Source organism: Lolium perenne, chromosome 6 (assembly GCF_019359855.2).
Source record: "Lolium perenne isolate Kyuss_39 chromosome 6, Kyuss_2.0, whole genome shotgun sequence".
Classification (NCBI taxonomy): Eukaryota; Viridiplantae; Streptophyta; class Magnoliopsida; order Poales; family Poaceae; genus Lolium; species Lolium perenne.
This window is the reverse complement of record NC_067249.2, coordinates 236,656,759-236,684,281: the sequence shown is the minus strand read 5'-3', so window position 1 is coordinate 236,684,281 and position 27,523 is coordinate 236,656,759. Positions and strand designations below refer to the sequence as shown.

General features: G+C 44.6%; 2 protein-coding genes across 2 annotated transcripts; both read left to right on the top strand.

Moving 5' to 3' along the window:
• Positions 1 to 14,016: 14,016 nt before the first annotated feature.
• LOC127305768 (replication protein A 70 kDa DNA-binding subunit A) lies at positions 14,017 to 17,501 on the top strand. Its single transcript, XM_051336295.2, has 2 exons — positions 14,017 to 14,416; positions 15,533 to 17,501. Exons 1-2 carry the CDS (start codon positions 14,133 to 14,135, stop codon positions 17,208 to 17,210), a joined length of 1,962 nt encoding a protein of 653 aa, XP_051192255.1. The 5' UTR covers positions 14,017 to 14,132; the 3' UTR covers positions 17,211 to 17,501.
• Positions 17,502 to 23,578: 6,077 nt separating this feature from the next.
• Positions 23,579 to 25,549, top strand: LOC139832657 (protein FAR1-RELATED SEQUENCE 5-like). Its single transcript, XM_071822465.1, has 3 exons — positions 23,579 to 23,653; positions 23,746 to 25,244; positions 25,471 to 25,549. Exons 1-3 carry the CDS (start codon positions 23,579 to 23,581, stop codon positions 25,547 to 25,549), a joined length of 1,653 nt encoding a protein of 550 aa, XP_071678566.1.
• Positions 25,550 to 27,523: the final 1,974 nt, after the last annotated feature.

Below are 27,523 nucleotides of genomic sequence, written 5' to 3'. Positions count from 1 at the left end.
AATGTAAAATTGTTGATTGTGTAAAACTCAATTGTTTTCGGCGAGTTCAGATATTCCTTCAACCCGGTGATGTTTCAGTTCCTTTTGATTGCATTGGCTTGCGATCGTACGAGGAATTCTAAAGAATGACAAATAGAAAAAGGGACAACATTTGAACAATGAGATAAATTATCAAAATAGTTTCTGCATTTCGAGATACATTCAGACAACTAACTTTGTAAATAAAATAAGGGTATATAAATTAACTTCAAACTAAGTTACACCGATTAAAAAACCAGATTTCAAATCGTCGACTTGAACTTCTTTTTTTTTCCTTTTTCTGAACCAATCACATGAGAGAGAATAATATAACATTATTTTGTAAGATCCATTATTTTGAACTCTAATTTCTCTAATTCCTTTCGCGAAGAATTATGAACTCTATTACATATCGCATAACTGAAACATCAATTATATGAGCTGAACGTATTCAGTGGCTCTATCCATCTATATGAAAGCAAGTTGCAATCTCCAAGGAAAAGGCGGAATTCCTGTAGTGTGCATTATGTCTTTGCCACAATGGATGCGCCCTTCGTTACTTAGAGAATATGCTTTGGAGCAAGGAGTTGTAATTGGTGGGAATCGAGAGGATCTTGCTGGATGGAATAAGTCAGGTTGTAAATAGATAGCTAGGCACACTTTAACAACATAGAAGATGATCTGAAAACAGATGTAGTCATATTGAGACTTTGTGGTTCTACTCTGATACTTACACCGTTCTGCAAAATTGATATTCAAGGTTCTCCTTCTCACATCTTTTCAAACTAAATTATTTTAGACAACACGAGGAGCGCCAGAAGTAAACAAATAAGTATCTTCTTTGAGACAATCAGCAAGCTTCATATTTTAGACAGAGATGCAGTAGCTTGACCACCAAGTACGCACACATATAAAAGTATATTTTGCCCATCAAGACAGTTCTTGACTAAGACTTGATGCAAAACGTAAGTGTGTGTTTTCGAGTACCAGGAATTCAAGAAAAAGTAACCCTCCTCGCAGTGGCGTTCTGTTCACTTCAAACCTGTTAAGTAAGAAGTTTGCCAAAGGTAATGCATTTACGCATTACTCTGCCTCCAGTTCAGCTTTACCTCTTAACAGGAATCAAGTCAATTAGTTGCCTTCTTTGTATCTACTAATTTGCATAAACAATATGTATTGTGAACATGAATTCTTTTCTTATGTTTCTCAACTGAGAATAGGGCCTGTCATTTTGATAGATGAGTGCAGAGGTCAAAGTCAAAATTGCAAGAAAGGTAAGTACACTGCTATTCCCGGGGAAATAATACCACCATTCTATTGCCGACAGAATAATATCACCATTCATATGAAATTACACCACTATTCTAGTGACGACACCTTGGACCATTTGCCCATCAAGGTGCTAGATGACTTCACTATTACACAATAAGAGCATGAATGCAAGGGGATAGACAGAGATATCTGAACCAGGCCATCCAGTGGAAAAACTTCAACCCTGGCACCATGGTGTGACAGTAACTTCATACCTTGCAAGAGATACTTAAAATGTGTGTTTGGGCTATACAGTAGGAAATGCGTGTTCTACATCACCAGTATTCTTTATCTGTTAAGAAGACTCAATATTATTCGGGTTGAAAAGTATATGAGTCTGCTGAATTTCTGTGATAAACAGTACACTATCCATAAAATACATGAATTAGTTTGAAGAACTTATACTATACGCACTAAGGATCCCATGAAGCTTTTTTTGGTTCAGCAATTTTCCCTGAAGAAAGTTGTGAATACCAATCCAACAAATTAAAGCATGAAAGTGCAGTTCTCACATGGAATTTTAACGACAAGTAGAAAATTGGTTCCAGAATTGCAGAAACCAATGCTTGGAAATCATCAAAGAATTTCAACAGAAAAGATAGACCAATAAACTGCCCAAACTACTACAACACTTACAATATTCAAATGCATGAATTATCTCCTATGTTGGTTGGCAACATGAAGTGGAAGGATATTTATTTTTAAGCTACTCCAGTTAAAGGTGTGGTATAAATTGTCTTGAGTTTGTCCCTTAGAAACCTCCTACTCAATAAAAGTGTTAACCTGTTTAATTCCCATTTTATAGCATGGATAAATCAGACAAACTACTGTAGTAAAATTAATCCACCATTTGACTACATTTTTACTTTTCCATATGTTAATGTCAATGAAAGAAACTAAAGTTGCAAGTGGCAAGCAATGCAGGTAATATAAAAAAGCAAAGTAGTAATAACTGATTCGTCCTATATTAGCATGATTAGACGTTCCTAAAAATGATGCACAACATGGTAAAAGAACCATTTACACCATTAGTAAGAGAAAAAACTACTTCAGTGAGATTCTAAAATAAATAACTACAGATCATGCTAACTCAAAAAAAAGTGTTTTTCATGACATTTGTGAGACTTGTGTATAACAAAACATCATAGAATGCTTGGTCAGTCCTAGGGTTTGGGTTTTCATAATTAGAAGTAGGACAAGTCCTTGCTGTTTCAAAGCTCCCAAAAGAAATATACCATTCCTCGATTTTTCAACTATATCATAATTCTAATTTACTTAGAAAATACATCTGACGTACTCCTACTTAGAAAAGTAACTAAGACTTATTGACAATTCACTTTCAACGAAAAACAGGTTGCTACTTTATACGGTACCTGATACCATTGTCAACTTCTTAGCATGCTCGTGGGATTTCAATCTGACATTAGAGGGCAGAGAGTATAAGTATTAGGAAATCCATCTCATAATTAGCAACTCAAACTTTTTAAGTAGATAAAATGACCTTGTGCAATTCAGAAAACACAAGCACTACATTGAGAAACCTGAACATGCCGTGGTAAGAAGAAATTCGTGCGCTGGTGCCGATGCCACGAGTGTCCGGTTGGCCCGACTTGTGGCTGCCTTGTATGTTCTTTCGCCTATAGTACAACGCCTATCGTCGGCCTCCAATCCAACGCTCCGACATGGTCTAGCTTCTCCACCTAACTCCGGTCAATTTCTTCCGCCTCGGAGATGAGATGAGGTGACAGGTGAGGCTGGTGAGGTGGGGATGGGGCGCCATGGGAGAGATGGAATGGGCCTTGGTGGTTAGTGGGAGGAGGACGAACGGAGGGAGGGGTCGTACCTACGCCGCCGCGTCGAGAGGACTGGGGAGACACCTTGATCCGGACCGTCGCGAGGTCGTCAGCGCCAAGCTTCGGGAGGCGGTGGAGGGCGAACCCCTCGAAGAGCACGCGAGAGCAGGAGGTCTCTGCTGGCGCTGGCCTTCATCGCGGAGAGCGCGCGACGCCCCGCTCCAGGCTCGGCCTGTTTAGGGCCCTTCCCTCCAGATCTCGCCATAGTCTGGGGCGGAGGCCCTCCAGAAATCGCGGTCAGCTAGAGCAGGGTGGACTGTGCAGTGGATGCGGAGGAGGGGCGCTGCTATGTGCCGATCTGGTCGGTGCCGATGGGGCTGCCGCACACCCCGCGCGCCCCCTGGGTGCTAACTGGGCCGCAGCCCAACATCAGGTAGGCCGTTTTTTCTTTTTGTTTTCTGTTGTTTGTTTTCTTTTTTAAAAGAATTTTTTAAAATCTGAACATTTGTAAAAATTTAAAAATTCAAATTAGAAAGAAATCACTTTTTAAAAATCTGAACATTTTTTAGATTTGAACATTTTTAAATTTGAACAAAAATGTATTTTTCTCTATGAACAATTTCTGAATTTGAACAAATTTTATATTTGAACAATTTTCGAATCTGAACGATTTTCATATTAGAATAATTTTCAAATTTGAACAAATTTCATATTTGAACGGTTTTCGAATTTGAACGGTTTTCAAATTTGAACGGTTTTCGGATTTGAACGGTTTTCAAATTTGAACATTTCTTTTATAAAATAAAACGCGAAAACCGTTCAAATTTGAACATTTTTTTAAACATAAATTTGAACATTTTAAAAATTATTTTTAAACATAAAATGAAACGCGAGAAAAAAGAAACAGTGAAAAAGAAAACAGAAAAGAAAAAAGAAAACAGAAAATAGAAAAGAAAAAGGAAAAAAAGAAAGAAACAGGAAAAAACGCCTAACCGGGCCGGCCCACACCGCGCGCGGGGGTGTGCGGCGCGGTGCAGGTGCCGACCTGGTCGGCATATAGGAATTCCGGCGGAGGAGGGTGGGTTCCTGTTCCTTGCGAGGTCTTGGACTTGGCCGAGTTTGGCGCTTGCGTGGTTGAGAATAATAGGGAGCATGAGAAACAAATTTTACGGTTTGAGTGGAGGAAGTGCCGCGCGCAGTTTTTTTTTAAGATTGCGTTGAGATAAATCATCTTGGTAGGATAAAGATGTGAGGGTATTATTGTCCATCCTGAAAATGTGACACCAGGCATTCACCAGTTTGCTCTTAATAGTAGAGATAATTAGTTATGTTTTTTCTTTGACTCGCATACTAAGTTAGTTGCAATATGTTGGTCATTTGAACAATAAATTTACATAATAAACCTTCACTAAATTTTAACTATAAATTATAGATCTAATAGTTTAAAATATTTCTGAGGATGCTCATTAACATGGTATCTCTAAGTTGCTAATATATATTCTATATATTCGTTGGCCACAGTGATCCAAATCGAATCGCCCTCGACACAACTACTCCTAGGCGGACTTGGAGATCTTAGAGCATCTCCAGCCGCGTCCCTCAAAACGTCCCCAAAGAGATTTGGGCCGCCCCGGACAAAATTTCGTTCTAAGCCGCGCGCCCCAAAGCCTCATTCCATCCGGCGCCCGAGTCCGTCCCCGCTACACAGGGGACGCTTTAGACGCGCTGGACACAACGAAAAGCAAGGCGGGGAGTGGCGAGCCCGACGCGTCAGTGGCACATAAAAATTCGCCCCCTCTCCCGCCAAATCGTGCCTCTCCCGCCACATCGCGCCTTTCCCGCCGCACATTTCTGCCTTCCCAACATATTTTACCGCCTATCTCTATATATTCGTTTGCCACAGTGATCCAAATCGAATCGCCCTCGACACAACTACTCCTCGGCAGACTTGGAGATCTTAGAGCATCTCCAGCCGCGTCCCTCAAAGCGTCCCCAAAGAGATTTGGGGCGCCCCGGACAAAATTTCGTTCCAAGCCGCGCGCCCCAAAGCCTCCTTCCATCCGGCGCCCCGAGTCCGTCCCCGCTACACAGGGGGCGCTTTAGACGCGCTGGACACAACGAAAAGCGAGGCGGGGAGTGGCGAGCCCGACGCGTCAGCGGCACATAAAAATTTGCCCCCTCTCCCGCCGCACATTTCTGCCTTCCCAACAGATTTTACCGCCTATCCCGCCGATTCATTTCTCCCTCCCGCCGTCGCTACTCTGTCCCTCCCGCCGTCGCTACCCTCTCCCCATTCATGGCACCGCCGATAGGACCCAAAAAGAATGGCCAAGAAAGCGGCCACCAAGCCACCGGGCAATGAGATGAAAGGGCCGAAGGTGCCCTTCGCGAAGCCGCGGAAGGCGCCGACTGCAAAGAAGAAGCCGGAAGGCTAGACCGAGGATTAGTGGCAGCAAGACTGCCTGCACCGCAAGCTGTCGATGGCGGAGCGGAAGGGATGGAGGGCGGCACAGATGGAGAAGAAGACGGTGGCGGCGTGCGCGCACCAGCACACGCTCGCCACGTTTATCGCGGCCAGCAACGCGAGCCCATGGAGTACGTCGGCGCTAGCATACATTCTGGGAGTGTTGTCCCCGTCGGCATCCGGGTTCTACAACGATGGCCCCTATGCTACTCCCAGGTGCGTGACGCCAAACTTGTCGCCGCGGTACGAGGATACGCTGCCGCATGGCGGCTTCAACCCCAACACCGTGTTCTACTCCCCGGCGTACGACCAAACGCTCCAGCGCGAGCCAGGCCCCAATGCGGACGGCGCCCCGTTCACTGGCCGAAGGGGCCCTCTCGAATTCGTGGGCGCCGGTGGTGAGGAGGAGGAGGAGGAGGGGGCGAGGAGGGAGTGGAGGACGACAACGATGAGGACGAAAATGGCGGCGACGAAAAGGACGGGAAGTATTGGGCGAGGATCAAGGCGGAGTTCGATGAGCGCAAGCTACTCAAAAGCGATTACCGTAAAGTGACAATGAAGAGGAGCCAAAAGGCATATCGACGTGATGGGCCATCATCCAGGCGTTAGTGAATATGTTCCATGGGTACCATAACGAAGCCGGGACCAGAGGCGACAGCGGCAGCGACATCAACGGCGTGGTACGCCTCTTTCTACGATAATTTTTAGCGCCTAGTTTTTGTTCGACGATATGATTCGCTTCCTTTGGTTAGTTCGACAAGGCCATGACGATGTACCGGAAGCACTCGGAAGGGCATAAGTCTTTCGCGCTGATGCATTGCTATAGCAAGCTCAAACGAACGAGAAATGGTGGTTGACGCACCATTTATTGTCGAAGGGGAAACATGCCATTGATCTGGATGCGCCGCTCGCAACATCGGCAGGGCGCCCTATCGGTAACAAGGTCGCCTTGGCCGACGCCGCGTCGACCGAGAAGACGCAAGGGTCGATCACGCAGTGCCTCGCCGAGGTCTCCTCAACCCTGCTCTTTCGCGACAAAAAGACCGACTAAAGGTGGGCGGCTCTGCTCAAGAGGCAATAGGAGAAGATGGAGTTCAAGAAACGCAAGGAGGACATGTCCCTGCTGGCAGCGTCGATAGCTGAATTGTCTCCCCGGACGCGGGCGATGCACAACTTCTACAAAGGCCAGATCATCGATGACATCGAAGCCAAAATGGCAAGGACCGAGGCAGCGGCCACAACCCTACCCCCAGAGCTACAGCCGGCACAAGCAGACGCGTCAGCGACAGCGTGTGCTAGTACACCTGCGTCAGCGGCATCGGCCTCTGCCTCGGCGTCGGTGACTGGGCAGACACATCGGGCAGATCACTTGGAGGTTGTCGTAATCGACGGGTCTAAGTTGACTCAGGATGCGACGTCGGCGCCCAACCCCTTCTTCTAATTTACGTCTGTAATATGATAGCACGCCCAGTACTTCAATCGCGGCTACTCTGACCGCGACGACTTATACGGGAACGGTCTCTTTTAAATATAAACTATTTGAATTTCTGTTTGGGGGCGGCGTTTGGACGCGGCTGCCGGCTGGGGAGCGACGTCCCCCAAACACGACACGAGGAAACACATCCCCCAAACGTTCGATTCGGTGGCGGTTGGATATGCTCTTACAGGCCAAAGCGGTGTATTACGGTTAGATTGGAAACTTTCTCCGTGAAGCGCTTTTAGTTTGCCATCGAATGCCAGAGCCAGATCGAATTTCCTCGCTCAGCGTGGTTTTCCTGGCCATGGAGGCTAACTGCTGACATCCCCAAAAGCTACCGTTTGCTGGAAAATGCTCATCTCATCATGAGCACAGCTGCTCCCCTATTCTCTACTCGTATTTGCTATTTTCTATTCGGATGGCTAGAGAGCAAGGTCCAGACCTGGGTCCCATGTAATAATGGTTGCCCTCCAAACAGTATTAGCTGTCTTGACGGAGCAAATGTTGTGTACTATCAGTCTGCAACGAACTTGTACTCATCTAGTTTGCTCCATCGTCAACTTGCATCAGTATTAGTTCCTAGCTAGGATTCCCCAACTGGACGTGAAGGCAAGCAGCTTTGGCCTCTAAAGCGCAACAATTGAACTAGCATAAACAAGTACAGTGAAGAGACTGCAGATCATGGCCGGCGGTACATAACGCTCATTGCTGAGTTCACAGGCGCTAGTATGCAGGCGACCACTCCCATTTAATTCATATGTCTGATACATGGTACTCCATCCATAAATAGATGTCAAAGATTCATCTAAGTTTGGATGTATCTATACACTAAATTGTGACTATATACATTTAAATTTAGACAAACTTTTAGCATCTACTCCGTATTTATGGATAGAGGTAGTACACAACATATGGCACATTGTAGCGCTGTAGACAAAGTGTCCAGCACATATCTCCATACTCACATTAGTGTCAGGGATATCATGTGCAGATGTGCTCGGGAGCCAAAACGCCCTGTCCCCGTTTGCTTCCCTACATTTCTTATGACATGAAATTTCGGAATAAAATCCTTGCACTTTGGTGAAATTTTCAATGCAATGCAAACTCTCCTTGCAATTGTTCTTAAGACATGAATCTATTTTATGTTTTTTTTCTCTACGCTTGGTTTGCTGATAAATCTACCTCTGAACAACCCATTGCTTGTTCTTAACATGTCACGATAGAAAGTTTGTTGGGTGGAGTGACAAAGGATAAGAAGACTGCCGTGTCCGCATGCATGACTGCATGTATGGAGTTGACTGACCTGGAGTCGTCGGAAACTCATAATAATGGACGTCTCTGCCACCCCAAGCTGTTAGGGCATCTCCACCGCGCGACCCAAATCGCGCCCGCGCGTCCGTTTGGGTCGAGCCGGACAAAAACGCGGCCTAGCGCGGGGACGCACCGCAAAAGCGGACGGCCGCGGCGTCCGGAACGACGCAAACCCGGCCCAAATCTGGGCTAGGTTTGCGTGGCCGCGGATGGCACGCGCCGTCCGCTCGCATCCGCGCGCTGGTCGCCTCGTCTCCCTTGGGCCCACCTGTCGGTGACCAGGGAGACTATTAAATGGGGATTGGAGGGGATCTGGCCCTCCACTCCAGTCCCCACTCCACTCCCCGAGCAAAACCGCCGCCATGGCCCCGAAGCGACGGTTCGCTCCCGGAGCGAACGACGACGAGGCGAGCAGCAGCCGCCGTCGTCCGCCGGCGTTGCGGCCGTCGGGAGGAAACCAACGCGGCCTCCACATCGGAGAGGCCGCCCGCGGCGGTGCGGCATTGCCGCAACCGCCGCCTCTCCTCCTCGAGCCGAAGCCGGAGTCCTCGGAGGAGGACCCGGACCTCCGCGCCGCCCTGATCATCTCGGCGGCGGAGGAGCAGGCGAAATGGCCGCACCTCCATGCGGCCATTCGCACCTCCGACATGGAGGAGGCGCCGCGGCGGGAGGTGGAGGAGGCGGACGGCTGCGACCTCTACGCCCCGGCCCTCCAGGCGCGCCCGGATGAGGAGGAGGAGGCGGCGCGGCGGGAGGAGGCGCCGCGCGCCGACGAGCGGCGCCGCCGGGAGGACAGGCGCCGCGCCGACCAGCGGCGGCGCCGGGAGGCTGTGCGCCGCGCTCGCAGGAGAGGCGACGGCGCCTCGGAGGAGGCGCTGCTCCGTGCGCCGCCGCAGCCGCGGGTGGCTCCGGACCCCCACTCGCCGTGGGAGGAGGCCTGTGGTCTCCGTGGCCGAGTCCCCGGCGCGGTCGAGCCACAACAGCGCCTCGCCGCCGGGGACGTCGACGACGTTGCCGACGACGCCCACGAGGGAGCTAGGCGGCGCACCGGCGGCCCGCGCGCCGCCGACCAAACCCTAATAGAGGGTTTTTAAATATTAGTTTAAATTTAAAAGCCCATATAGGGGCTTCTTTTGTTAGTTTTATTTGCCCAAAATAGGGCTATGTACAAATTTGCTCAAAATAGGGCATATGTTCAATATAATTTCGTTTAAATTCGTATTTTCTTTTGTTTTCCTGTTTCTACGTTTTTTGCGATGCGTCCGCGCGTTGGGCGCAGCGCGCGACCCAAACGGACACGCGGACGCGGGCCGCTGTCCGCGTGTCCGCTTGGCCACCCAAATGGTCCAAACCGGACGGCCCAGCGCGTCCGTTTGGGTCGCGCGGTTGGAGATGCCCTTAGTGCAGATTGCATGCATACCGGTTTACTGGTCGATCGGAGACTTTAGCTTGGTGGTCACAGTTGCCGGCCGGTAGTAGCACACTAGCACGGCAAAGCTTTTGCAGTTCGAATCTCTCAAGTTTCTGAAAATAAAAACACGCGTTTGACTTGTAGTAGACCCACATCAGTTCACTGAATAGCCTATATATGCTCTTTTGCTTGAATGCTGCCCAAATATGCATACACTGCTCTTCTCCAGCCACATCCCCAAATTCTAAGTTGTAAAACCCTAGCTATCGTTTGTGCCTAATTCAATCCTTTCGATATGGCTTTTAGGCATCATCTTCTTCGCCTGACTACTCTACTCGGATTGGTTCTAACCGTCCTTGCAACCATGGGTAAATCTCTCGTTCCCTGCCTTCTCTACCAGGTTTTAAAATTTCTATTTACTACTGCTCGCGACAGCAAGTTCGCTCATGTATGTTATAGGCCATGCCTGCTGATGCTAGCACATGCAGGTGCATGGAATCGTCCTTATGATCCCGATATTCCATATGGTCAGAATCCCATCTGTTGCCGTGCCAATCCACACTGTTGCCTGCCCAAATGATGCAGATGGCTAGGATCCTGATTGCATATGGTTGCAATATCGTGTTTTCCCACACTTCGGAATTATCGGCAGGCAAGGGTTTCTCTGTTCTTTGGAGCGGACTCAATCATATTCGTGTATGTATTTGTTAGTACTAGTAAAGGTGCATGTGTGCACCGCAAGTCTAAATATGTATTTTGCAGCTACACAATTTATAGATATATTGACTAAATGAAATGTGTATTTGAAATAATTTATCTGAATATATATATAGGATTATATATATGCTGCTAGTATATATAGTTGAATGAATTGCATTGTTTCTCCACAGGATTTGTCACTGTGATACCACTTTCAAACTTGTATGTACATATTTCTGTTCAGAAAAAAGTCAGACCTATGTACATGTTAGCAGGAGAACGGAGTTAAGCCAAAAGAGCAACAAAGCCTATTTACAGGATCTTGTTCAAAAGCTCATAGGCATGCAATACTACTGTATTTGGAGTCGTTGTATGAAGATTGTACTCTTATTAATAGCGGACCTAGGGAACCTGTTATATGGAGAAGTCTTACGGACTAACGTGTAAACAGTTTGTTGGTGTAAAGTTCCCATTCAGGGTTGTAATGTTTCCAAGGATCCTTCCAGATGCGTCGATGTGTCCGTAAGTGTAGTTCCGTAGAAAACAGCCCGTATCTGTAGCATTATTGCAATTTCCTACCCCATTTATTTTTGGCTAAATGCAAGTTCATGGCTAAATGCGGGGGCAAATTTATGGGCTCCCTCTACCCCGTTTAGATGAATTCATATGAATTTATACAACTAATACATGTCTATCTAGACAAATTAATGTACGGTAAATAATTCAAGCCAAATAAGGGAGTACTATACATGAGGTATTCTCTTTATAGATTGTTGTAATCAGCGTAGATCATATAGTTCTTGCCTAACTTCTCTTATGTATGTACTAAAATTTAAATGAACACTGTTACCTATTTTTGAAACAGGGCTTTGTTGATACAACACTGATGCTTTCAGAAAAAAATTATATCGACATACTAGCATCGGTAGGCAAATGCATAGGGATCAAGTTTGTGGAGATCGTCAAACTTTGTATTGTGCTACACATACTACTTAATTATTGATGTAATAATTAGCTAAAGTCCTTCATGCCTTTAATTACGAGGGTACGCAGCGATCTCAGATATTCTTGTGTTTGTGTTTGAAGAGGGTAGGAAAGGAAAATCAAGAATAAAGAACAATAGGCAAGAATCAATTTTTTTGCCCGGAAAGAATACAAAGTTATATTTGAGTGGAATTTTAGTAATACTGAATATTCCCAGTCAATAAAGTCTCTATACATGGACTATGAATAAAACAATTAGCTTAATGAACCAAGTATTTGGTCAGCAAGAATAAATTAATTACTTGCATGATTTCTTTTTTATAGTGAGCGACATTGTACATGCACAAGGACATAGAGAGAAATAAAGAATATATAGCATGCATGTATTTTGAAGAAAGAATATATAAATACTCTACTTGACAAGGTATTAACTTGTCAATGCCTACGGGTTGTAGACTAGGGTTTAGTTGGAAGTAGAGGGCAAGTAGATCTCGAAGGTTTCAGCCGAAAAATACTCGACGATTGTGAAAACTAGGGTTTGAAAGACAATGATTCGATGCTTTCTTTGTCCCTCGACTCCCCCTTATATAGGAGGCGGAGCCGAGGGATTCGTATTGTACAAGTTACAGAGTCCGGGACGGTTTCTAACTCATCCCGCAAGATTACAAATAATGCTTCCTACTACAACTCTAGCTTTCCTTAATAATATCTTGGGCTTCCGAACCTTCTTATTCTTCGGGTAGTGGGCCTTCAGTAAACCCCGGGTACTATCTTCGGCAGGCCCATTGGGGATGCCTATGTCACTACTTGAATAGATTGTTTAATTATTCTGATTATACACAATCAATGTACATGGATTATTAAGGAATAATAAAATAAGTATCTACATGAACAATATTTGGTCACGAAGCTGTTACCTGCATAACTATTACTCTATGTAATTAATAAATTAGATTGTTTACACATAAAACAAAGAATCAAGAACAAAGAAAAATAGGAGGCACGGATCAAACTTATGTGTGGGGAGATGGAAGCTTGACTTGCATGATGCATTATGTACACAATAAAGAACTTCATTTGGATCCGTTAGATCTTTCTATTTTTAATTACAATATCATTACTCGATTGTATGCATAAATATAGACCTATTTTTTACTCATTGTTATGTGTATATTGTTTACTAATATAATGTAGTCAATCATAGGGCTAATCATGTGGCACACAAGTCAATTTCAAAAGTTTAGACAAACTTTGTTAAGGATAGGTTTATTCTAGATAGTGTGTTACTTTTTGCATGAAATTTTACATTCCATTCTTTGAATAAGTCAACAATGACTAGTTTTAAATTCGACGTTGAGAAAGCATCTGAGAATATTAACCGGTCATTTTTGCTAGAAGTTATTGAAACAAAGGTTTTCTCTAGGTTGGATATAAATTGGATTAGGTAAATTGTTGTAGGTGGTAACCTAGCAGATTGGTAAAAGAGAAATTAAGACCTTATTCCAGATTCACAAAGGTTTGCATCAAGGTGATCTTTTGTCTCATGTTAATATTCAGTTAGCCATAGATACACCCGTTGTGTTTTTTTAGGAAGAGCACAATATGCCAGCCTTATTAGAGATTTTTTTTGGAATACCTGATATATCTCATGGAAGTTTAGCAATGTTGCAATATGTTGATGATACAATATTTATGTTTCAATATGAATTATAAAGTGTTCACATTGTCAATTTTACTATTTTCTTATTCAAACTTTTGTCTAGCCAGAATTTGTTTTTTCTAATAGTGAAGTATGTTGGCCTAGCAAAAGCTCTACAGAAAATGAGAACCAACCCGTGGTTGGATGGTTAGGAGGATAGTGGCACCCCTAACCCACTAGAGTTTTAAAACCCCAGATTTGACACTATGTTGTCTTATTAAAGTACGGAATATTCTTTAGTGGTAGGCGACGGTCCTGTCGACAGCGAGATGTCCGTAGTGACTTCATCAATCTCAAGACTTGTCGAATCAGTTTCTTGAACTCGGTATCTCAAAGATGCTCATGGAGGTAGGGTGTGGGTGCGTGCGTTCATATGGGTGAATGTATATACGTATGTGCGAGCATCTCCGTCTGTACGGAGTTTTGCAACAAAAAAAAAGCTCTACAGAAAATTTGAGATTATACTTCTACTTTTAGGTGTACTTACATCTCTATATTGATCAAAGAAGGAAAACAACAAATATTGTAACAAAATTATAACCTACATTTCTCTTTATAAAAAATAATTATTTCGAATAACCATCTCATGAATAGAAGTCTGAGTGAATGGCAGGAAAATATAAAGCAAAAACTGGTTTTGTTTTATAGGATACAGCAAAATTGGCTAGCCCAAAAGCTTTGCCCTGCTCACTTGGCAGGCCAGCTCTCGCAGGGCTCCACCAGCACCCAAGCCAGGCCCAAGCGTATGCCGCGCACGCTCTCGCTACGTGGGGCGATAACGTCCGTCCGATCACCTCGTCCAGGCCCGATCCGACGGTCAGCATCATCCAAGCGTGCCTCTGTCTTCCCCTGGAAGGAGCCACCGCGCAACCGCCTCCGACCTCCGTCGCCATTCCTGACCTCCCCCAAACCTTCCACAGTTCGAATCCCCCACCACCATCCTACCGCGGAGGCGAGACGAGGCGATGGCGGCGGTGAGGCTGACCCCGAACGGCGTGCCGGCGGGGCTGGACGGGGACCTGAACCTCCGCCCGATCCTGCAGGTCGTCAACCTGCGCTGCGTCAACGTCGACGGCGGCCCCGGCGCTGCCCGGGCCGACAGGTGGCGCGGCCTCGTCTCCGACGGCAACGAGACCTGCCCCGCCATGTTCGCCGCGCAGCTCAGCGGCCTCACGCGCTCCGGCGTCATCCGCCGCGGCACCGTCGTGCAGCTCGACGAGTACGTCGTCAACGTCGTCGGGGGCAGAAGGTTGTCTCCCGCATCATCCCGCACCGTAGATCGATTGGGCGCGGTTAGGGCGGTTTCGGCTAGGGTTTCCTGCTCGCGCGATTCGGGCGGGTTCTGTCTGACATGCGAGGTCATAGATTGTGTCTCGATGCGATTCCTGGGCCTGTTAGTGCAGTCTGGTTGCCCCCTGCGGGCTGCATCCCCTCAAATCGATTGGGGTCTCGCTTTAGATTGATACTTCCCAGTAGGTGGGAAAATTGTTTAGCTGAAACTCAATCTAGGATAGCAGTACTTAACCAGTGAGGCATCCAAATTTTGTTCCACTCACCTGCTTTTGAAATCATTTGAACTGCTAGTGATTGAATTGGATCCTGCAATCCCTCTCTAGCACCACAAGAGACCTGTGTACCAATTAGGGGTTGTGATTAGGTTGTGCTGTGACTTGTCAGTTGCGATACAGCATGGTGTGTGCTAACAGTTAGTTCATTGGATTATATTTGTGCTTGTGCTACTCGTAACGCTCACATTATATTTGTTTTTGGCTGGTTAAATGATGGCGTTCTTTTTATGAATGAATGGACCTTGACTTAGAACACTCAATATATGGGGCAAATAGTCACAGATTTGGAGTATACGCAGAAACAGAGCTGATAATATGGTCATTGTGATTAGGTGAAATCTGCTCATCTGGTTTGGTTCGTTTATTTAGTTATGCAGAAAATTGTTTCTTTATAGTTGACTCCATTGTTTACTAATCCGGTCATTGGGTGCATGGAAGGGTGATTTCATCACTGTAGTTTATGACTCCGGAGTCAGGTTCGCAGATGCAGGTGTTGTTTTTATCTAGTTGAATCAGTTAATGGTTTGTGTCTCTCAGCTGTACCTCTTGGTTCAGCAGTATACTGGATAGTACAAGTTGGCATTTACCAAGTTTTAGCTGCTGATTGACTTTGTTTGGCTGTTTCTTTGGCAATCTGTTCGTTAATACATTTTGTGGAAGCATGTCAATCGGCATGTGCCATGATTCGATTTTGGCTGTCATATCTCTAAGTACCTAATTGTAATTGCGAATGTGTCCTTTTTTATGGTACGTGGAATTATTTCTTGCTGTTGTGCTGATTTGTTGTATATCTGTAGGGTCTTCGTCGTTCTGAATATGACAGTTCTTGTCGCGGAGTGCGACATCATTGGGAATCCAGTGATTACAGAAACTGAATTTTCTACGCAAACCCCCCAAAGAGTGGAGCAATCTAATGGAACACGTCAATATGGTTCCATGGCAGGAAACCCGAGTCCAATAAGGTCCAATGGCAATGTTCCAGTCTTCCAACCTTCAATGTCAGAGAACTCTTTGAACACACCCACCAGGGTCGGCAACAAACCTCCGGCCTTCCAACCAACTGCGCAGCCATCCTATCGTCCTGCACCCAGTTACAAAAATCACGGAGCAATTGCAAAAAATGAAGCCCCTGCTAGAATAATCCCCATATCCTCATTAAATCCTTATCAGGGACGCTGGGCTATCAAGGGTAGGGTTACTGCTAAGGGAGACATCCGCCGGTACCATAATGCAAAAGGTGAAGGAAAAGTATTCAGCTTCGACCTGCTTGATTCTGATGGTGGTGAGATACGGGTGGCGTGTTTCAACGCTCTTCTTGATCGCTTCTATGAAGTTGTGGAAGTTGGTAAGGTCTATGTGGTATCAAGAGGGAACTTGAAACCTGCACAGAAGAACTTTAACCATCTGAACAGTGAGTGGGAGATTATGTTGGAGAATGGATCAACAGTTGAGCTTTGTCCTGATGAGGATAGGTCAATTCCCTCTCAGCGATTTGACTTTAGACCGATCAGTGAAATTGAAGATACTCCAACCACTAATATGGTTGATATCATAGGTGTTGTTACGTCTGTCAGCACTTGCACCACATTACAGAAGAAAAATGGCACGGAAACTCAGAAAAGAAATATAAACCTGAAGGATATGTCTGGTCGAAGTGTTGATGTAACCATGTGGGGTGACTTTTGCAACAGAGAAGGCTCAAAGCTGCAAGAAATGGTTGAACGTGGGGTCTTCCCTGTGCTGGCTGTCAAAACAGGAAGAGTGACTGATTTCAATGGCAAGTCTGTCGGCACAATTTCTTCCTCTCAACTCCTCATAGACCCTGATATCTCTGAAGCTCATACTCTGAGGCAGTGGTTTGACGCTGGAGGAAGGGATGCTTCTACTCAGTCCATATCCAGGGATGTCGCTCCTGCAGCATCAAGGAATGTAGTCCGGATGACAGTAGCTCAAATCAAGGATGAAGGTCTTGGAATGCAGGACAAGCCTGATTGGGTCACAGTGAAGGCCTCCATTATATTCTTCAAGAGCGACAGCTTCTGCTACACAGCTTGCCCTACCAAGGAAGGTGACAGGCAATGCAACAAGAAAGTGACAAAGGGGACCTCTGGCTTGTGGTGCTGTGACAGATGCGACAAGGAGTTTCCAGAGTGCGACTACAGGTATCTTCTGCAGCTACAGATTCAAGATCACTCGGGAACAGCTTGGGTGACGGCTTTTCAAGAGGCTGCGCAGGAGTTACTAGGTTGCTCGGCGGGAGATCTCAATAGGTACAAAGAGGAGGAGGATCCTCGCTTCGCAGAGACCATGGTCAGCTGTCTGTTCCAGGATTATCTGCTCAGGCTGAAAGTCAAAGAAGAAACATATGGTGACGAGCGGAGAGTGAAGAACACCCTGGTCAAAGTGGAGAGGTTTGATCCTGCAGGTGAAAGTAAATATCTGCTGGATTCGATTTCAAGGTCAGTGGGTTATTAAGCAGCGAGTTTCGCCCCCAGAGAGGTGTGGCAGTGTCCGTAACATGTTCTCTTGCTCGCACGGCCCAAGTATTTGCTTACCAATGTAAGGGTTCAGAATTTATTCAGTTTTTGCTGATATGTTTTTGATGTGCTAGCTAGTAAGCATGCCAATCTCGGGCTCGTGTCATTTTTTACTTTTAATAGAACAATTCAGATGTAGCTACTAAAACTTATTGATGTTTCTGTTTATGGCTATCTCGCTCATTTTATTTGAGTAGCAATGGAGTTCCAGTTTCACTGGTTGCCAGTCTGTAGTTCTGTACAGGTACTCTGGGATTGCTCCACAAAACGAACTCCTTGTTGTTTCATGAAAGGACAATATCACATATGAGAACCTGATCGTAGTTTGTTCAGTGTTGCATCTCTTCCCAGGTTGACTGCGCTACCCTTGAATTTACATCTATCTTTCCTGCCAATGAACTCTTTTTAGAATTGTATTTCACACTAAACGTGCAGGTAAGAGCATCTCCAGTCGCGTCCCCCAAACGGATTGAGCGTTTGGGGGACGTGTTTCGTTCGTGCCGCGTTTGGGGACGTCGCTTCCTAGCCACGTCCCCCAAACATTAAAATACTCTTTTTTGTTTTTTGCATTTTTATTTCAGTAAAGAGAAGAAATATTTCACAAATTAATACATAATTGGGAACGTGGTTTACATGAAGATATAGTTTGGAACATGATTTTCAATAAATTAATACATAGTTTGAACCATGGTTGACACAAATATAAAATATTGCAAAAAAAAAAAAAACTAAATCTAACTAGGTCGGGCGTGTGTCCGCTGCTAAAGAAAGAAAACTTGAGGGCTCACCCAAACTGAAAAATCCAGCTGGTGAGGGTGCCATCCAAAACCTTCGTGCATATATTCGCTGCGAAGAAACAACACTCTTCAGTCGTCGTCCTCCTCGGCGTCATCGCCGTGGTAGTTCTAGCGGCAACGCGTCTCGTCGAACACCTTGACGCTCATGTCCCTGACGCCAAAGTAGGAGAACACGAGCACGAAGCCGGCTTCGAGACGGTGGTAGCGCGCGAACTTCTCCCAGCCGATGTGGAGGTACATCTTGACGCGCGCGTCGTAGATCACGTCGATGATCCACCGGTAGCAGCCGCAGTCATCCCCCCGCAGATACAGCGAGCCCGGGCACTCGTCGCCGGCGACGAAGGTGTCCGGCAGCCTCTGGATGTCGTGTGGGTCGCCCTTGAGGACGACGATGAACTCGAAAAGCACCGACCGCTCCTCGTCCTGCATGTCCGACGATGAGGACGACGACGGCATCGCAGGCGACGGCGAGCGTGCAGCTCTGCCACGACCACGACCACGACCACGGCCGCGGCCGCGAGCTCGGCCTCCACCTCTACCAGCCATGGCGTCGACTCTTGAGATGGTGGCGGCTAGGGTTGGGGAGAGAGGCGCCAGGGTTTGTGTGTGAGAGGACGATGAGAGGCGGCCTTTTTTATAGGCCGGAGGGAGGCGGGGGAGCGGTGGCGCTCATTAACGCCGGCACGCAGAGCTAGGCGCAACGAGACGCTTCGCTGCGCCTCTGCGGGAACTGCACCGTCGCTGCGTGCCAATAACTTCAATCGCGAGGTAGGCAACGGTTAGGTTTAAATTCAATGTGCCGTTGACGGGTCGGCCCCGCCACTCCCCGCCTCGCTTTTCGGTGTGTCCGGCGTCTCCGGTGCGTCCCCTGTGGGGCGGGGACGGACTCGGGATGCCGGACACCGTATCGGGACGCGTCGGACAAAAAGCGGCTTTGGGGGACGCGACTGGAAACTTTTTTTTGTCCGATGCGCCCCAAATCACTTTCGGGTACGGTTTGGGGGACGCGACTGGAGATGCTCTAAGCATCCATTCTCATACAGCTAAAGAGCCACACTGTTAACAAGTCAAGATTTTTATTGCACGCCAGTCAACAGTCACATGTACACACGGTCCAAGCACTATCTGATTTCGGCCACAGTTCTTTGCCCTCTTGTTCATGAACGTGTCTGTCCATTTCTCTTTCGACACCAAGCGGCATATGAAACGTCTTCTCGTCATCGGTGGGCTAAGTTCTTCTGCTGATGTTGCCCACATGCTCTGCCAAATAGTTCGTGCACAAACATAGTTGAATGTATAAACACATGACGACATGCATGGAATACATAAAGCTGGTCCCATTCTAGAGTAATCGTTTTTCAACAAAGGGCATTTTTATTGAACTCATATGGTCGCATGAAGGAATGCAAGAAATGTGAGCTTACACATGGCCTCTGCATATTCAGATACAAACTGCCGGTAAGAAAAGACATTGCAAGATTGTAAGAGTGAGATCTAGCGAGCCCCACTTTTTTTCGCCTCACCCTGGGATCTATTGCAAGGTTGGCGGCACCCTGGCCGCTGACGCCGCCGGCAGTGTTGGCGGCACCCGGTCGTCGAAGGTGTAATAGGGAGGAGAAGGGCACACCCCGAGGGCTGACTTCACGCTGAGGAGGACATCACCAGACTGCGCGCGTCGGGGAGTTTGCGGTAGCACGGCGAGCTGGGGCAGTGGTGCGGCCAAGAGTGAGGTGGTAGTATTGGAGGCTGGAGGTGGTCAACCCTCTTTTTAATTAAGAGATAGACAAATCTTGCTGCCTCATTTTGACAAATAGTTGCTTTAAAATGTGGATATTCACTTTGGCTCGTCGGAGCATTTGCTCTCGTTGCGTGAATCTACATTTCGAAGTGTTAAAAAATTCTAAGTAAATTTTTTCATGTACATCTACACATTTTATGTTCGTACACAAGTTTTAAAAAAAACTAAATTTTTTTTTTGGCTCCTATAAAAAAGACAAATTTTGATGCTATAACACGACTACGTACAAGATATTTTTTTGTCTTTTTTGTACACGCCACATAGAATGTTGTTTCTCCATAAAAACTTGTACACTAACATAGAATATCACGATATACACCAAAAAAATTGTGTCAGAATTTTTTGACATTTTAAAAATTATTTTTTAATTATTTTGTATAATGGGAGCATTTGCTCCTATGAGCCAAATCGGCACCTCCATTAAATGGTTCTATCTCTTTAAGAGAACTATGATGTTTTAACATCTTTGTGGAGTTTCAACCACATGCACAATGGCTTCTTAATCATAAAATTGTGCATATCGACAAATTGAAGTCGAGGTTGCTTAAAACCGCAATAATTCTAAGATGCGAAAATGATGGTCTAGGAAGCAAGTTGCATTTTTTTTCAAGATGTACCCAATAAAGAGGAGTATGCATTAAAATGAGATCCACATATAAACATCTTTACGAGAAAAAATGGTAAATGAACAAAATGAAGTTTTAGATATTTTTCAAACAATATCTAAGATGCCAAAAATATATTAGGAATATGTTTTATTTGAGTCTTCACCATTAGATCACACATTGTAATGGATCTTTTTAATCTGGATTTGGACTTTTACTATTATATATTGTTCATATCTCTCTATATTTATGCCTGACATTTATATGGAATTTTGAAATCTCAAAACCGCTCTTGTTATGGTAGAAATGAGGTTATATGCACAATCATTAGTTCTGGATGATTTTTTTCTCTCTTATTAAACAAACATACATTTTCACTGTATCAGTAGAAGTAAAAAATAGACATTTTTCATTTATTTGTATTAAATTAATTAGAAATATTGCATTCGATAGAGAGACATGTTAACGCGCATCCTTGTGTAATGACCAATAAACCATAACGGAACTTGTATATGTTCCAATTTCCAAGAAGGAACTAACAAAAAGCATTAGAAGTTACAAAACGCACAGACTGTGGAGTCACCGAAATGCACTCTCCCGATCTCTAATATCTTTGGATATTAAATATTTAGAATACAATAATTTTCGCATCACCTACGCACCGATGAACCAATTAAAATTTATCTATTACTTCCTTGTATGTTGTTCGTATCCTGATTGTGCTAACCTTGTCGTGATAACCACTATGAGGTTCGGCTACAGAGTGTAATGAACGTGTTTCTGTGGATATTTTAAGTGGTCCTCAAGCCTTGTAATTCTAACATGGTTCTCTTTTAAATTTATGTAAAATTTCATGTCTGAAAGTAAAATATAATTAGATTTCTCACGATAACCATAGAGTAAAGGTAGAAATGACGCAATTTTTTTCTATGGTGATCTATTGCCTCATAGGATGTAAGAGGCCAGTTCAATATTCCGAAGGCTAATGGTGTGAATATGAAGTTATTTTTAATAGCTAATGGAACATATCAACATATATAAGAAAAGGAAAGAGGCAAAAAATGCAAACCCTTCAATTTCAAAATATCTCCTAATTATACCATTCCAAATAAATATCTTATCTTAACATCTCTCCACAATTTTCCAGTAGGTAGCTAGGGTAAATAATTTATACTTGAACCTTCATGGCAAATATCTACTGTATTGTAATTTTTGACGATAGTATATATCTGTGCACTCATTATAACTAAAGATTTTTCTAGTTTGCATCAAGATATTTTCAAAAAACTTGTGTCCGTGCGTATTTGCAAGGCGAATCGTCTTCAAGATGGTGTTTTGAATCCCTTGAATTGTTAAATTTGGCTATTCCTTCAGTTTTGATATTGTGGACATCTCTCTCTCCCTCCTTCCCCTCCCTCTCCCTCTATGTGTGTGTGTGTGTGTGTGTGTGTGTGTGTGTATCTCCCCCCTCTCTCTCAGATCCAAGCCCTTTACCGATCTCTCTGCTCACTTTTCTTATGTGCCCTTCTTCTTACCAACTATAGAAAATAGGAGTGCCCTATTATGTACAGTGCACCACATAATAATCTATACACTCATATCACCCTCCTGGACATTGGAAAAACTAGAATTTTTATTAAGTAAAACCTTGTACCCAAAGAATGAGGGTAAAAACCTTATAAAACAAGACACCCACATAATTCCTTTGGTGATTGTGTTAACTTTGCCATAGTGTTTTTATAACCATTACGAGCTCTCATGTTTGATTTATTTGTTTTTGTGGTAGAATCTTGTTTGACATTTGACCTGAGTGTGGAGGGCTGCTCCGGTGCTCCCCCCTAAGTGAAGTTGAGGGGTCATATTGAGTTTTTTTTTTAAAGCGTTGGGCTAGCCCGAACCCATATCCAGCCCGTGTATACCCATATGTATGGATACGGTATATGTACGTGACGTTTAAAAAAAAAAGGTGATCACGTGAGCAGTTAATTAAGATCTAATCCGCTTAAAACTCGCCGATCGTCGTGCATGTGTCTTCTGTTGCCGCGATCGTCGTGAGAAGAAGTTGTACTCCTCCGTCGTCGGAAACCCTAGCGCGAGCACGAGTTGGTGGTGGTAGGGTTGATCTTCCTCTCGGGAGGGATCGATCTGCCGCCGGCGCGTCGGCCGTCTCCGCCGTCGTGCACGTCCCCTTCTGTTGCCGCGATCGCCGTGAGCATTTTACTCCTAGTTGGAACCCTAGCGCGAGCCCGACGCATCAACCGAGCTGGTGGGGGTAGGGTTCCTCTTCCTCCCGGGTGGGATCTGCCGCTGGCGCGCCGGCCGTCTCCGCCGTCGCCGTTGATCGCTCCAACCAGATAAGTGTTGGCGAGCGCGGCTAGGGTTAGGGCCGGCTCCTCTTGCCCTTGAGCGTGGCCTAGCGGGTTCTTCCTCCTCGGACGCATCGATCGACCCCTGTGGTGGGTGTAGGTTTACTCCGGCCGGCGCATCGATCGATTGGTAGGTACGTACATGATAACTCACCTCTTGTTGGGTCATTTTAACTTGTGAAAGAATTTGATGCGGATGTACTGAATTTGAGATTTTTGTTGTAGCTAGGAAATGGATGAGACGATGTCTGTTGTTTGTGAGGTAGAGAATGTTCCTGGAATTGGAGTTCATGGAGATGAGTCAGATAATTCTAGAACGGGGCTTGGTAATGAATCTTTGTCAGGGAGGGAGAATATTTTCGTTGGTTCAAGGTCAGATAATTCCATGAGCTCAGAGCATGGGATGGAAGCAATTATTAATGTAAGTGTATTTGATATATTCAATTTTTTTCATGGAAAGCAAATGCAGAAGGATAAATGTTTTAACATTGTCATGTTATCATTGAATATGTAGATGGACGACATTGACAATGATTATGAGAGAGATATTAGTGATGATGTTGAGTTGGATGAAAACAGCAATGAGGTACATGTAGTGTAATTGTTATTTGATATGCAATGAAATGAGATTACCATTAGAAAGTGGGAAACAGTAATGAGGTACATTTACTTGTTGTCTTAAATTTTTGCAGGAAATATTTGGACTTGAAAATGTGTATGACTATTATGGTGAATCCAACATGGAGAATTGTTTTTATGATGAGTCAGTTGTTGGCAAACATTATGTGGAAGCAAAGCCGTCGAATAGCAATGAGGTACGTATTGGTTAATTATTTGTGGAAACCAAATTTTTTTAAATAGCCACATAAAAAAATTAGAGTTTGACTGCTATGTTTTTATGTGACAGTCTCATGTTGATGATGGTGATGACGCGAACCTCAGTCAAGCTTGTCAGGCAGAGGATACAATAGAGTTGTACATGATGATAAAGGAGATGACTTTTCCTAGTGACGAAGCTGCATTCGAATTCTACAACAGCTATGCCAACGATAATGGATTCAGCATCAGATTGGATAAGGTCAGATATAGCAAAAAAATTACGAAACATAGGCGTTACAGGCGTTTTTTGTGTTCAAGGGAAGGTGAGCGTGATCCAAAGTTGATGACCGAAGAGGGACATAGCCGGAGGCTCAGACCACTGTCTCGATGCAACTGTGAGGCGCACATGACTGTGAAGCTGAATGAAAAACTTGGTTTCTGGTATGTTGATAGTTTTGATGACAAGCACAGTCATACGTTAGCAAGAGCGGATGAAACACCTTTTCTTTGGTCGCATAGAAAAATCAGAGATCATCAGAAGGCTGAGATCTTAGCTATGGGAGCTGCAGGTATTAGGAAGCACACCATAATGGATTCCATGATTAGCAGAAGTGGATGGTATGGCGGCGTTGGGTACGTCCGACGGGATCTGTACAACCTTTGCGGCAAGGAAAAGAGGAAACTACTTGCGAAGGGTGATGCTGCCACGACCATAGGCATTATGCTCAGCAGAAAGGAGAAGGACCCAAGTTTTTATTTCGACTATGACTTGGATGAAGAAGGACGGCTGAAGAGAATGTTCTGGTGTGACTCGCAGTCTGTACAGGACTATGAGGACTATGGAGATGTGCTTGTGTTTGACAGCACGTACAAGATGAATCGCTATCGTATGCCATTCATACCTTTTGTTGGTCTGAACAATCACCGTAGGACTACGGTTTTTGGTTGTGCCATAGTTTCAGATGAGAAAGAAGAAACTTATGTGTGGTTGCTGCAAACATTTCTGAAGGCAATGTGTCAGAAGAAGCCTTTGAGTGTAATTACGGACGCCGACTCAGCGATGATTAGGGCAATCCGCACTGTATTTCCCGATGTCTGGCACCGCATATGTTCTTGGCATGTTGAAAAAAATATGAAGATCCATCTCAGTCACAAGTCGTTGGGCGAGTTCCGGTCTATGTTGTACTATAGCACGTCCATAGCCGAATTTGAGCAGAGATGGCAGGCTTTTTTAAAAAGATGGAAGACAGAGAACACGGAAATTTGGTTGAGGAGGATGTACAGGAAGAGGCACCTGTGGGCTGCAGCTTTTCTGACAGAGGGTTTTTGGCTTGGTATGAAGAGCAACCAGCGGAGTGAAAGTCTGAATTCCTGCCTTCACCTGCACCTTGATGGAGAAATGACTTTGGTGGACATGATATTGCACTATGAGAATTGCATTACCCGCATCCGTGAGAACGAGGCGCATGATGACTGCACGGCCTCACAGACATTACCTGTGCCCGTAACAAGCTGCAGGGATCTGGAGGTATTTGCTACCCACGTGTTTACGCCGGCAAACTTCTATATATTGCAGCTAGATTTGAGGTCAGTTGGCGGCATAGTGACTTTGGAAAGAAAGCTGGGATGTGGGTCTGAAACTTTTGTCGTGGCATGGCATAATAAACCAAAGAGACAGTTCACCGTGGAATATACACCGGGAAATCCTAAAGAAACTATAAAGTGCAGCTGCAGGAGAATGATTCGAAAAGGACTCCCTTGCAAACATATATTCCATGTTCTATGTGTTCTGCAAATATCTGAAATTCCAAAGTGTTGTGTTCTTCGTCGGTTATCAAAAGACGCAAGAAATGGACTGCCTGCTAGGCGAACGAGTGATATGTTTGGAGTAGGTTGGTCAGGTACAGCGGATAGAATTGAATATAGCAAGGTCAGTGTGTTATCCTCGCAAGCTATGCATGCAGCATGCAAACACCCAACACTTTGGGCTCGATTCTGAGACAGTTTAAAGGACGTGATAGCAAAGGCGATTGAGTACGACAAGGAGGGTACGGTGGGTGCTGTTCCGATTTGTCTAAGCTCATTAGCAGTTGAACATGTGGAGGACCGAGAAGGAAACATGGTTAAGGTCCAGGATCCTATTAAAGTATCGAGCAAAGGTACACATAATTCAGATGATGACAACCGTCCCAAGTCTAAAAATGGAAGACCTCTATCGTACGACGAGCACAAAATTAAGTGCGGGGCTTGCAAAGAGCCAGGTCACAACCGGCGCAGCAAGAAATGCAAACTTAACAACAAGTGAGTGCCTATAAGCTGTCCTACTTACATAATTCAACAAAAGTAGCATTTTATAATTAGCATGTAATTTCCAATGCAGGTAGTACAAGAACTGTTACCATTATATATGTACTGGCGGCATCAGCAGTGGACTCATGCATCATCTTATGTTGAATGGCAACTCTTATAGCTTGTACACGAAGATTTTTCCATGTTAAGTTGCATTTAATAGTGGCCTAAGTAGTGAGCATGCATATCTGTACACTGTGATAAAATCAATAGCTTTTCAGGTCTACATGTAACTACAATCAGCACTACTAATTAATTATGCACGTAAACAGTTAACGTGGCCAGGTGAAGTTTTTGAAATATTTTGAAGGTTTAGCCATTATTCAGTAAATAAAACAGAAATGACAAATAAACAAAAATTCAGCAAATGTTTCATCATTATCTCGTGGGTTGGGCTCCGGGGACAGGCTTTTGGGTTGGGTTTTTTTGTGACTGCGTGTTTACTGGGCTTTTTTACCGGCGGGCCTTGTCTTTCATTTTGTTGGGCCGTTCATATTTAACTCTGCTTCAAGCCTCCCATTCCTGGACCGGTCGGTTCTTCTCCATCCCCTAGTGTCGACTGTTCTTCTCCTCTCCTGGTCAACGTCGGCGCTTGTGGAGGTGGCCGTCTGAACCGGCTGTTGCAGAGGAGGGAACAAGGTAAATCCAAGCAGATCGGACGGTTTTAGTACTCGATCTAGTGACTGTGACGCTTTTCATCAATTCCTTGTCAGAGGAAGCCCTCTTTTTTCTTTCCTTTTCTATCCACCACCCAGATCTGGAAGTCCTTCTTTTGTATGTGCACGTGCTGTGCGGTCCTACTGGTGTGGTCCTTTTCTCGTACTTGTTTTTTTGTCTTTGTCTTTGTATTACTTTCCCCTACTTTTCTATCCCTATTATTTATGCTGGGTCCTAATGGAGCTGTTCTCTGTATGCAGCATGTGTGTTTAAGATGAGAAAAATCGTAAAACTTATCCTCTTACTTTTCCTCTTACTCTTAATGGGATTATGTATGTTTTAATATTTTTTTATAGCATCACTTATAACCATTTTAAATTGTGGTCTGCATTTCTTTCTAGTAATTATGGTCTGCATGAATTCTTAATTAGATTGTTACTTTAGGGTTTGAGTCTAATTTATATTTTTTGCACTTCATAATGGTTTAGGATTTATTTGAGTAACAATATGAACAATGTAGTAAAGTAAGCATTCAGATGTTGTTCACCTCTTTTTGGTATGCAGAGAAATTATGATATTTCATTTTTTTCCAGTGTACTCAAGAGTGTTGTTCATTTGTTGAATATGGTTTCTTGTATGAATTTAGATATGCCCATTTGTATCATTTATAATAATTTTGTATTCATATATTAGATGAAGTGTCCAATCTGTGGAAACCGTGATGGTGGTTGCCACATGAAGCTGAAGGAACCAGAGTTCTTCTGCATTACTATGCGTACAAACTTTGAAGAATACTCTGTAAGTTATTTTGATATGCTTGTTGTGTTACTGGTGTATTTAGAATCAATTCCCCATTTATT